The 12,149-nt window shown below is 46.4% G+C and overlaps 1 protein-coding gene across 1 annotated transcript; it reads left to right on the top strand.

Moving 5' to 3' along the window:
• The first annotated feature begins 4,829 nt into the window (after positions 1-4,829).
• On the top strand, positions 4,830-11,488 carry LOC124669924. Its single transcript, XM_047206458.1, has 6 exons — positions 4,830-4,897; positions 8,151-8,404; positions 8,642-8,853; positions 10,534-10,795; positions 10,920-11,254; positions 11,303-11,488. The coding sequence occupies exons 1-5, from the start codon at positions 4,846-4,848 to the stop codon at positions 11,214-11,216; spliced, it is 1,077 nt and encodes a 358-aa protein (XP_047062414.1). The 5' UTR covers positions 4,830-4,845; the 3' UTR covers positions 11,217-11,254; positions 11,303-11,488.
• The last annotated feature ends 661 nt before the right edge of the window (positions 11,489-12,149 follow it).

The raw sequence follows: 12,149 nt of genomic DNA, 5'->3' as shown, positions 1-12,149 counted from the left end.
CATTACTATTAATTGTAGTGGGAGCAAATTCAATAAAATAGCTATCATTATTATTCTCATCACCATAATCACCATATATAGAAGGCATATTGTAATCATAATTAATTTCCTCCTCAATAGTAGATGGACTGAAAATATCACAATCACCATAACGAACTTGAATATGATAGACAAGCTGTATATTAGAGAGATGGTTTTGGGTAATCCCTCCATAACTATGACAAGTTTCATGAGGATGACTGTAATTATAAACTATGTCATAGTATTCTTTATAATAATTGTCAAAGACTGGAGGCATAGTGTCATCATAAGAAATAGAATAGTTATCTTCCACGAGTGTGTTCATCTCGTAAACATACCATCATTGTTACTAGAAGGAGATGTATCAAACATATAATCATCAGTAGCAAAAGGATTTTCGAACACCTCATCCCCAAGCTTAGAGCTTTCTATATCATCATGGGAAGAAAAATGGATAGTACTAATACTATGGCAATTATTAACATCATCATTTTCATAATTAGTGTCCCAGAGATCTTCAATATCAAAAGTAGTGTGCTCTTCCAAATCATGATCACTAATGTAGGTAAAGGGCATAGGAAGATCATTGTACTCAGATTCATTATCATAATAATCATTAGGACAACATACTTACGGTTACCTATCGTTATCTCATACACGCGGGGATATGCCGTTACACTCTTTCTTTTTATTCCCCCTCTTCTTTTTATTCCCCCTCTTCTTCTTCTTCTTCTTCTTCTTCTTCTTCGTCTTCTTCGTTCCCTTCTTCTTATTCTGTTCCTTCTCCTCGTTCCCTTCTTTAGGAGGAAGAGGCTTGAAGGGAGGCTTCTCCACATAACCTGATTTATTTCCAGAAACAATAGAAGAAACGTGGGAGGATTCCTCCTTTTCATTAATAAGTTCAAAACACACAGCGGTCCTATCATATTTTGGCAAAGTGTCATATTCTAAAATATTTTGTATGTAAGTATTTGTGTGGCAATTATCAAAGCAATAAGAAAGACACCCATGCAGGACACTATTAATATCTAGAGCACTCATATCCACCAAAGAAGTTTTTCTCAATAACTCTTCACACTCCAAAAATAATGTAAGTTTCATCATGCTGATTAGAAGTGATTTCACCATCACAATACAAATTTGCAGCACTCATGAGGTTTGAATTATCATTGGAGGAGCATTGAAAATTAAAATGACCCACTCTATGGCAAAGTTCACAAATAAAAGGATAGAGGGCACAAACTTTTTCACCAAGATCATCTAGAGCCCTAGACCACTTTCTAGTTTTTTCATTCCTATGATGGATACAATATTCACCTTCGATTTGATTAATTCCACAAGGTCTATGTATTCCACAAAAATTAACATGCTTATAGGAAATAGTATTTTCAGAAGTTTGGGCATGTTTATTGCAATCATTAACAACAATTTCATTTTCCATGCAAGTGTCTTTAAAAGGTTCATGATACATGTACCAATTTTCTTTAGGAACATTAATATGAGAAGCAAAGGCTCTATAGCAATCGACCATAATTTGAGGATCAAGACCATATCTAGCACTAAGCTCTTGAAAACCAGCGAGTTTGAGCGAAAGACTTAATGCAATCATACTCGTAGTTTATACCGGATTCTTTACCTTTGTCATCCTCCCAATCTTCAGTATTGCTTTGAATTCTTTCAAGAAGATCCCATCTAGCTTCAACCTCCTTGCTTGTGAAAGATCCCTCCAAACAGGCATCTAGATAGTCCTTGTGGTGTCCTGAAAGCCTTGCATAAAAATTATTAATAATAACATTACGGGGAGCTCATGAATGGGACATTTGAGCATTAGTGACTTCAATCTCCCCCATGCTTGGGAAATACTCTCTCCATCACGAGGATAAAGGTTATAAATGTAATTCCTATCAACATGCACTTCATGAGGAGGATAAAATTTAGAATAAAAGAGAGGTACAATTTCCTCCCAACCAATAGATCGACCATTCTTCGACATCTTATACCATTCTCGCGGCTCTGCCCTTCGGAGATATAGAGAATAGCTTCCTCTTAACTTGGTCCTTTGAAATACCTGCACTCTCGAACAACTCACATAATTCATGTATAAAGAGTAAATGATCACTAGGATGGACAGTCCCATCTCCAAAATAGCAATTGTTCATAGCAAGTTCAACAATTTCATAGGTATCTTGAAAGGAATACTTTCAGTAGGTGGATTTAAAATATCACAAGCATCATTAGAGTTATCTCATATGGGAGATAAAGTATTATCAGAGCAAATTTTCTCCCCTAAAGAAGGGAAGCTAAAAAGATCATAAAAACTAGCTTCCCCAAGCTTAGACTTTTCCATAGCATTAGCAGTAATTGCGTTCATACTAATAACATTGCTACTAACATGCAAATAAGGTTCCATAGGTTTTTTAATTTTCGCATCAAATAATTCATGTCTTAACTCAGGAAAAAGATTAAAAAGCTCACTGTTGTTTTCCATTATGCCTAACTAGTGAAAAATAAAAAAAAGAAACAAAAAGATGCAATTGCAGAATCTAAAGGAAATAACTTCGAGCACTCACACACCGGCAACAGTGCTAGGAAATAGCTTAGTAGTCGGAGGATGTGAATAACTTTTACCTTACCTCCCCGGCAACGGCGCCAGAAAATAGCTTGATGTCTACGCTCGCTTCTATTTTTGTTGACAGTGTTGGGCCCCCAAGAGCAGAGGTTTGTAGAACAGCAGCAAGTTTCCCTTAAGTGAATCACCCAAGGTTTATCGAACTCAGGGAGGTAGAGGTCAAAGATATCCCTCTCAAGCAACCCTGCAATTAAGATACAAGAAGTCTCTTGTGTCCCCAACACACCTAATACACTTGTCAGATGTATAGGTGCACTAGTTCGGCGAAGAGATAGTGAAATACAAGTAATATGGATGATTATAAGTAGTAGTTGCAATCTGAAATAAAAATGGCAGGAAGCGAACATGTAGCGGAACTTGTTGGAAATGGTGTTTCAATGCTTAGAAACAAGGCCTAGGGATCATACTTTCACTAGTGGACACTCTCAACAATGATCACATAATTGGACAATTAGATAACTTCTCTTCACTTGTGCTACTCTTAATTACTCTCCTATTGGAATCACTAATCATCACGTAGCGGCTACAAAAGCTCCACTCAAAGTTCATCAAGTACTTGACAAACACCACTCATAGGGATATCCTCATCAAATCATAATCCAAGATAATATCATTGCAATTTAGACCGAGTACTAACATAGCATACACACTGTCAACAATAGCTATGAAAGGGAGAATAGATCACATCAATACTATCATAGTAATAGTTAACTTCATAATCCACAAGAGATTACAATCATAGCCTACGCCAAGTACTACATGATGCACACACTGTCAACATTACATCATGGAGGAGGAATAAATTACTTTAATAACATCACTAGAGTAGCACATAGATTAATAGTGATACAAAGCTCATGATCACATAAAGATCACACCATGGGAGAGAGAGATGAACCACATAGCTACCGGTAGAGCCCTCAGCCACCACCACCACCACGCCGTCGTGCTGCTGGAACTTGGAGGAGATCTACCACACCTCCGCTGCCCGCTGGAACGGGGAGAGGATGGGCTTCATCGACACCGTACGCGCGACCGAGTATGGAAGTGCTGCCAGATTGCAGCACCGGGGATGATCGTCTACACAAACAACGAGATCTAATCTCGTAGGCTTGGAAATCTTCGAGGGTTAGTCTCATATCAATCTCGTTGCTTCCATCTTGTAGATTAGATCTTGGATGTTCCATAGATTAGATCTTGGATTTATTCGTCTTGCGGTAGGAATTTTTTTGTTTTCTATGCTGCGAACCCCTTCAGCTATCACATAGTTGCTTGTTTTGCTTACCATAAGTTATTGGTGCACATAGGTGAACCATATTTCTTTGGGCTTGACAAAGTAAACTCTAGTTTTATTCCGTATTTGTTAAGCCCATCTCGTAAAAGTTTTAAACCGCCTATTCACCCCCCTCTTCTAGACGACATCCGTGTCTTTTCAAAAATAGCGGCTGCCGAGGCAGCGGCAGCAACCCAACCCCCGGAGTAAGAGCCGGCACCAGCAGACGCTGCGTCAGCGGCATCGACATCTGCATCGTCGTCGACGATAGAGAAGGTCACGACGAGGTCGTCGTGATCGATGGCCTACGCCGACTCAGGATGCGCCATCGGCATCGCCGAACCCCTTCTTGTAATTTATGTCTTAGCTTGTACCATCGGTTTGTAATATGATCGTGCGTCCAGTACTTTGATCGCGGCTACTTCAATCACGACGACTTCGACAGAAACGATCTCTTTTAAATATAAACTTTTTAAATTTCTATTTGGAGGCGGCGTTTGTGGAACGCGGCTGGGGAGCGACGTCCCGCAAACGCGACACGAAGGAAACACATCCTCCAAACGCTTGATTCGACGAGCTACGTCCTCCAAATTCTTTATCCGATACGATACGTTGTTTGGGAACGCTTTGAAGGACGCAGCTAAAGATGCGCTAAGCCCATTTTTTTTACCGAGTGGTCCGGCTGGTCTGGTCTGTCGCGTTTCCTGACGTGGGGCCAACAGGATGCTGTAGACCCCACTGTACTGTGCAGGTTTACTGCAATGCCGTTGGGAGGCCAAAAGCAGGCCTGACTGGTAGGGAAGCGGCGCAAGCAGTTCAGGGCAGCGGGACAGACGGACGGGAAGGGGCGACGGCCGTTTACTCCTGGAACTTGCTTGCTCTCCTCCCCGCCGCCGGCCCCGCCCACCGACGCAGCCGCTCGATGGCCGAGTCGGCCGGAAAGCGGCCTCCGGCATCACTGCCGGCCTCCGCTGGTACGCACCCTCTCCGTGCTCTATTGTGCCTTGTTTCTTTACGCTCGTGCCTGCGCGGTTGTTGCTGTCGTATTATTGTGCCTTGTTTCTTTTGTTCTTACGCGAGTATTGCTGGATTTGCTCATGTTCCTGCGTGGGTACTGTAGCTGCGAATGATGACTTGATTCGCGAGATTGTTCGGCCACAAGTGAAGTCCGCATCTCTTCCCCGCAGAAGAATGCTTTGCTTGTGCTCGTTGCCTCCGGCTGCGTAGTGCTTCATTTTGCTTTCTGCTCTGTATGCAAGTTTGATCTGATAATCGTCTCAAGCAGTCGCAAAACTTAATCCGATTTCTGCTACAAATTCATAGCATCGTAGTTTCCCCGTCCTTTGCATTCTTCAGCACCGCTAGAAAATTATTCGCATACATAAATCCTGGATTCCGTGCAAACTATTTATTAGTTGCTTCCGGTGTAAAATATTGCTCGGTTTCAGAAGCGTACGCCAGTGTGTCGGTTGATTCTTTATAGCCTCCATAATATATATACTGTAGCTAGTTGCTTCCCAGAGGAGTAAAATAGTTGCTCGGTTTCAGAAGCGCAAAACTGCTGAAATAGGATTTTGTATTTTTCGTCAGAATGCCTAAGCAATATCCCTAGTTATGTACTGGTACTCTTTGCACATAAAGCCTCTGTTAGAGCATCTCCAGCCGCGTCCCCCAAAGGGATTTGGGGCGCGCCAGACAAAAAATGCGTTTCAGCCGCGTCCCCCAAAGCCCATTTTTGTCCGGCGCGGCCCGATACGGTGTCCGGCGCCCCGAGCCCGTCCTCGTCCCACAGGGGGGACGCACCGGGAACGCCGGACACAACGAAAAGCGAGGCGAACCGACGCGGGGCCGACTAGTCAGCGGCTCAGTGAAAAATCGTCTCCCATTCCCGCCACATCCCGCCCCTCCCGCCATATCGCGCCTATCCCGCCGCGCATTTCTGGTCTCCCAACACATATCCCGCCGCCGATTCATTTCTCCTATCCCGCCGATTTGTTTCTCCCTCCCGTCGTCCACCCGCCGCCGCTACCCTCTCCCCATTCCATGGCGCCGCCGATAGCCCCCAAAAAGATGGCCAAGAAAGCGGCCAAGAAGCCGCCGGGCAATGCGACGAAAGGGGCGAAAGCGCCGTTCGCGAGCCGCGAAAGGCGCCGGCCCCGAAGAAGAAGCCGGAAGGATGGACCGATGATCGGTGGCATCAAGACCTGTCCGCGCCGGAAGATGTCGACGGCGGAGCGGAAAGGACGGAGGGCGGCGGAGCAGGAGAAGAAGGCTCTGGCGGCGCGCCAGCACCAGCACATAATGGCCGGGTGTATCGCCGCCACCAACGCGAGTCCATATAGTACGAACGTGCCGGTGTACGTTCCGGGAGTCTTCTCTCCGTCGTCATCCGCCTTCTACAACGACGGCCCCTCCGGCACTCCCGGGTGCGTGACGCCTAACTTGTCGCCCCACTACCAGGATGCGCTGCCGCATGGCGGCCTCAACCCCAACAACCTCTACTCCCGGCGTACGAGCGGCGCGAGCCAGGACCCGGTGCGAACGGCGACCCTTTCACGCGGCCGAAGGGGGCCGCTCGAATTCGACGGCGCCGGTGCTGAGGGTGCTGAGGAAGAGGGCGGGGGTGAGGACGAGGAGGACGATGAAGAGGAGGAGGTGGAGGACGACGACGACGAGGAGGACGAAGAGGGCGGCGAGGAAGAGGACGAGGAGGGTGCCGGTGACGATGATCTCGTGGAGGTAGACGCGGACGGCGTGAAGAAGAAAAAGAAGAAGAAGGCGTCGGGCACACGAGGCCCCAAGTGGACGGTTTTGGAGGATCTTTGTCTATGCGAGTCATGGGCGACGGTGAGCCATGACTCCATCATCGGTGCCAACCAAAAATACGGGAAGTATTGGGCGAGGATCAAGGCCGAGTTCGATGAGCGCAAGCTCATCAACAGCGAGTACAAGAAAGTGACAATGAAGAGGAGCCAAAAGGCAATGTCGACGCGATGGGCCATCATCCAGACGTCGGTGAACTCCTTCCATGGATACCATCAGGAATTACTGACCAGAGCCGAGAGCGGCGCCGACCTCTCCCAAATGGTACGCCTCTTTCTTCCATAATCTGTAGCGCCTACATTGTGTTCGATGAAATGATTCCGCTTCCTTTGGCTAGTTTGATAGGGCCATGGAGGTTTACGCGAGGAACTCGGATGGGCATAAGCCGTTCGCGCCGATGCATTGCTATAGCAAGCTCAAAGGGAATGAGAAATGGCGGTTGACGCGTCCGTCGCTGTCCAAGGGGAAGGACGCCATTGATGCGGACGCGGCGTCGGCAACGTCGGCGGGGCGTCCCATCGGCAACAAGGCTGCCAAGGCCGCCTTGGCCGACGCCGCGTCGGGTGAGAAGACGCAGGCGTCGATCACGAAATGCCTCGCGGACGTCTCCTCGACCTTTCTCTCCCGCGCCAAAAAGAACGACGAAAGGTGGGCAGAGCTGCTCAAGAGGCAAGAGGAGTAGTTGGAGCTCAAGAAACGCAGGGACGACATGTCCCTGCTGAGAGCATCGACAGAGGGAATGTCTCTCCGGACGCGGGCGGCGCACAACTTCTTCAAAGGCCAGATCCTCGACGACATCGAAGCCAAAATGGCGGCGGCCGACGCGGCGGCCCAGGAAGCGGCAGCGGCAGCAACTGCGGCGCAAGAGCCGGCTGCAGCGTCTTCGACTGCTACACCATCGTCGGCCTACGCGACGGCGGCGGAGGAGACGGAGTATGCACAACACCAGGCAGATCGCGACGAGGTCATCGTGATCGACGGGCCTGCGTCGACTCAGGATACGTCGCCGTCGATCAACCCCTTCTTCTAATTTAGCATGCACTATGGTCTGTAATATGATCGCGCGCCTAGTACTTTGATCGCCGCTACTCTGATCGCGACGATTCGGCGGGAACGATCTCTTTTGAATGCAAAATTTGAATTCTTGATTGGGGGCGGCGTTTGGGGGACGCGACTGGGGAGCGACGTCCCCCAAAGGCGGCACGAACAAAACACGCCCCCAAACGCTCAATCCGGCGCGGTTTGGGGGACGGTTTGGGGGACGCGACTGGAGATGCTCTTATCTTCTTATTTGAACCTCATGTGTACGGACTGAGTGGATTATTGATGAAGTGATATTGGATTGAAAGTCCCAGTCGAAAATGACACAAAACCAATTTCAGGTGTTTATTTTTCATTTCGCAGGTATGGCGACGAAGCTCTCCATAGTTCTGCTTGTGACCCTGTCGGCTCTGTTCTACCAGCAGTTTCAGCCTCCACCTCCGAAAATCTGTGGCTCGCTGAATGGTCCCCCGGTTACAGCACCACGAACAAAGCTCAAAGACGGTAGGCATCTGGCATACCTAGAATCCGGCGTCCAAAAGATGAAGGCCAAGTACAAGGTCATCTTTGTTCATGGGTTCTACTCCTGCCGATATGACGCGCTTCCAATTTCCCCGGTACATATTGTTAACTGACTCCTCCTTCCGTTCACTATTATAAGACATTTTAGATTCTTTTAGTGTGTAGATTCACTCATTAGGTTCACTCATTTTGATCCGTATCTAGTCTATATTAAAATATCTTATAAAATTGAACAGGGGGAGTACTATCTTAAGAATCATTTTACAGAATGAACAATCTAGTTCAAGCTGATATGAAGTGATTGCCATGTAATGGATTGAAATCTGGTGCAGGAGGTGGCACAACAGCTGGGCATCTACCTCCTGTCCTTTGACCGGCCTGGATACGCTGAGAGTGACCCAGACCCTGCTCCGAGTGAGAAGAGCATTGCCCTCGACATTGAGGAGCTTGCTGACAACCTGAAGCTTGGTCCTAAGTTTCACCTCATTGGCTTCTCCATGGGCGGCGAGATTATGTGGAGCTGCCTCAAGTACATCCCACACAGGTAACACAGAATACTGAATTTATCAAGAATTTGTTTTTTGAAAAGGCAAAGATTTGCCATTTAAGTTTTAGAATAAATGCCTAGGACAAGTCCTAGAACTTCACATAAAGGTCCACTCTCTCAAAATTTACTAACTGAAGAATTTCACCATGGCGGTGCTCCACATCCTAGCCCCATCTTTGATCTTTGCAATAATGATAGAGGTGTTGGAGGAGTGGTTGCCGAACATCCTAGCATTCTGCTCTTTCCAAACTTCTTAGGACATGAGGATAAGCAAGGAAGCCATGACATTCCAGGCGTTTCCTTTCCCCACCATAATCTTCATCTACCAACATGTCATGACACGAGGATAAGTAACGAGGCCATGGAAGATTCATTAGCCTCAAGAGACGTATTTATTTCATGTTTGCTGATGAAGCACCTTCACAAGTTCTATAATCGAGCTAATCTGCCTTCAGTCAAGTTGGTTTGGGAAGTTTATTGCTTCAATGCTTTGCCACCATCAAAGTCTAGAGAAAATTCTTTTTGGTGGAGAGATTGTCTCAAATGCTTGGGTTCTTTCAAGGATATTTCCCAGTGATCAATTGGTTCAGGTTCTTCAGTTCTTTTGTGGCAAGACAGGTGGTCTACTGATCTCCTTTGTAGGCAGCTCCCACATCTCTTATCTTTCTCTGAGGATGAGAATGTGTCAGTGTTTCAAGTCAGGTCCCTGGATCAAATTTCTTATCACTTTTATTTGCCTGTGTCCAATGAAGCCTTCTCAGAGTTACACATTTTATAAGATCCTTTGGTGGATCTCCCAGTGTCTGATGACTTAGATAAATGGTTGGCATTCGGGAGTGATGTCTCCTTCAAGGTATCAGTTGCATATAAAATAGTTGTAGATCAGCGCACATTACATGCCTGTCCTAAAATGGATATGGAAATCCTGCGGTCAACCTAAGCATAAAGTGTTCTTTTGGTTACTACTACAGGCAGGTACCGCAAAGAAAGAATTGTTTCTTGGCTGATTATCCTCATGCAATGTGTAATTCTGCACCAGTGGAGTCCCGCAATCATGTTTTTCTTCACTTTGCCCTTTTGCTGTTATGTGTTGGCAATATATTTGTCCGGGTGGACTCCTCCTATTGCTAGTGACCAACAGTTCCCAATCATGGACTTCATTGTTAGTCTCAAGACTAAAATTGGTCAGCCTTTTTCTTTGGAGATTATTGTCTTGGCTTTTTGGGCTATTTGGACTTCTCAGAATGATTTCATCTTCAAGGACATCGTCCCTAATCTCTATAAGAGCAGAAGGATCTTTAAGGATGAAATGGCATTGCTTGTGCACGTAGCCAAAAGGAAACCTTATTCTGGTTTTCAGTCGTGGGTTCAGAATTTTGTTTAGTTACTTAGTTTTTTTCCTTCTAGCAGCTTTTTTTTTCTGGTGCTATTCTCTGGCTCCACCTTGTAAAGACTTTGTCCTTTTGTTTAATAGAAAATGAAAAATATGCAGTGGGAAAACCCACAGCTTCGAAAACAAAATGGCATTCCAAATGTAAAAGGTGAAGACACTTGTATAGGAGGTGTGCTGCTGATTCTTTGACTTGGTTGCACAAAGCTGGTCACCGTGCTGTATTTCTTAACTGCGAACATCAGCGGCTTTCAAGTCTGACTGTCTGCCTCTCCGTGGTGGAACAGGCTCTCCGGTGTGGCCATTCTCGGGCCGGTGGGCAACTACTGGTGGTCCGGCTTGCCGTCGAACGTGTGGCGGGACGCCTGGTACCAGCAGCCACCGCAGGACCAGTGGGCGGTCTGGGTCGCCCATCATCTGCCATGGCTGACCTACTGGTGGAACACCCAGAAGCTCTTCCCTCCCTCCAGCGTCATCGCCCGCAGCCCTTTACTATTGTCTGAAGAAGACGCGATGGTCAGGAAGAAGCTTGGCCTGCGAACCTACACCGTAAGAATTGCTTGGATCACTCACACAGCACACCGGGCACAACTAATTAAGCTGGCTCAGAAACCTTGATGCAACTGGCTGCTCATTTCTCTGCTCTGTTTGTGCATCGTCAATTGTCTCGCAGCCAACGATAAGGCAGCAAGGGGATTACAATAGCCTGCACCGTGACATGATGGTTGGGTTCGGGAAGTGGGACTGGAGCCCGCTGGACCTGGAGGACCCGTTCGCCGGCGGCGAAGGGAAGGTGCACCTGTGGCACGGCGCCGAGGATCGCATCGTGCCGGTCGGCTTGTCGAGGTACATCAGCGAGAGGCTCCCGTGGGTCGTCTACCACGAGCTTCCCACATCTGGCCACCTCTTCCCTGTCGACAGCGGGAACGCCGACGCCATCGTCAAGTCCCTGCTACTCGGAGATCAGTGACCTTCAACTCCCCAGTCTCCCGATCTTGGATCATCGTCGTACAGTATGGTTCTTGTAATTTGTAAAGAGCTGTATTCGTGGCACAGGCACTGCACCGTATCGCTAGCTGCTCGCAGACACTGAATAATATGGTTTCTTTCAGTTTGAACACAAGAACCTCGTATAGATCGTGCAGAAAATGGCGTGGAATAAATCATACTCTGCCCGTTCCAAAATAAACTGCTCAGCTATTTATAGATACGAATGTATCTATATTTCAAATATATCTATATGTGTCTATATCTAGATAAAGTTGAGTCACTTTTTAAGGGACAGAGAAAATATGAAATTATCGCATTTGGAGCATGTGTGTATTCTATTTCTTTTGGACCGCGAAAGACGGGGAATAAAGAGTCACGCAGGTGTATAATCATGTCCTTTCTGGCTGGCAGTTGGTCCCCACGTGGCCACTCATTTGGTCAGTCCCTGGCAGGGTTTTTTTTTTTGCAAAATTTTATCATTTTGCTCATTTCATCCCAACAAATGACAGAAAATAGATAGAAAATAATAGTAAATAAATTCACGCCTCTTTGTCATTTAACCGAAGTACCAAAAGAACCACAATATGGGACATATAGTTCATAAATAATTGGACAAACAGCGAGACAAAAACCGATTGTCAACCCGATCATGATCGGTCTTGGATTATCTTTCGTCACTTCTCGAACCAAGCCCATTTTCTTAGGTTAACATACATCAAGTGGTCTAACGTGATCAAGTTCTCCTTGAAGCATATCTTGGGCTTAACTTTTTTTGAACCTTGCCAATGCATTGAGCTCTACTTCCTGTTTCCTTGAGCTTTACCTCCTTGGCTCTTGATCGGGAATTGGTCGCATCAATCTCAAGCTTCGTTTTTTGTACATCATAGTAGTTCTTCATTAGTTCCTCCTTGTT

Source organism: Lolium rigidum, chromosome 7, assembly GCF_022539505.1.
Source record: "Lolium rigidum isolate FL_2022 chromosome 7, APGP_CSIRO_Lrig_0.1, whole genome shotgun sequence".
Taxonomy (NCBI): Eukaryota; Viridiplantae; Streptophyta; class Magnoliopsida; order Poales; family Poaceae; genus Lolium; species Lolium rigidum.
This window is presented reverse-complemented; position numbering and strand designations above follow the sequence as displayed.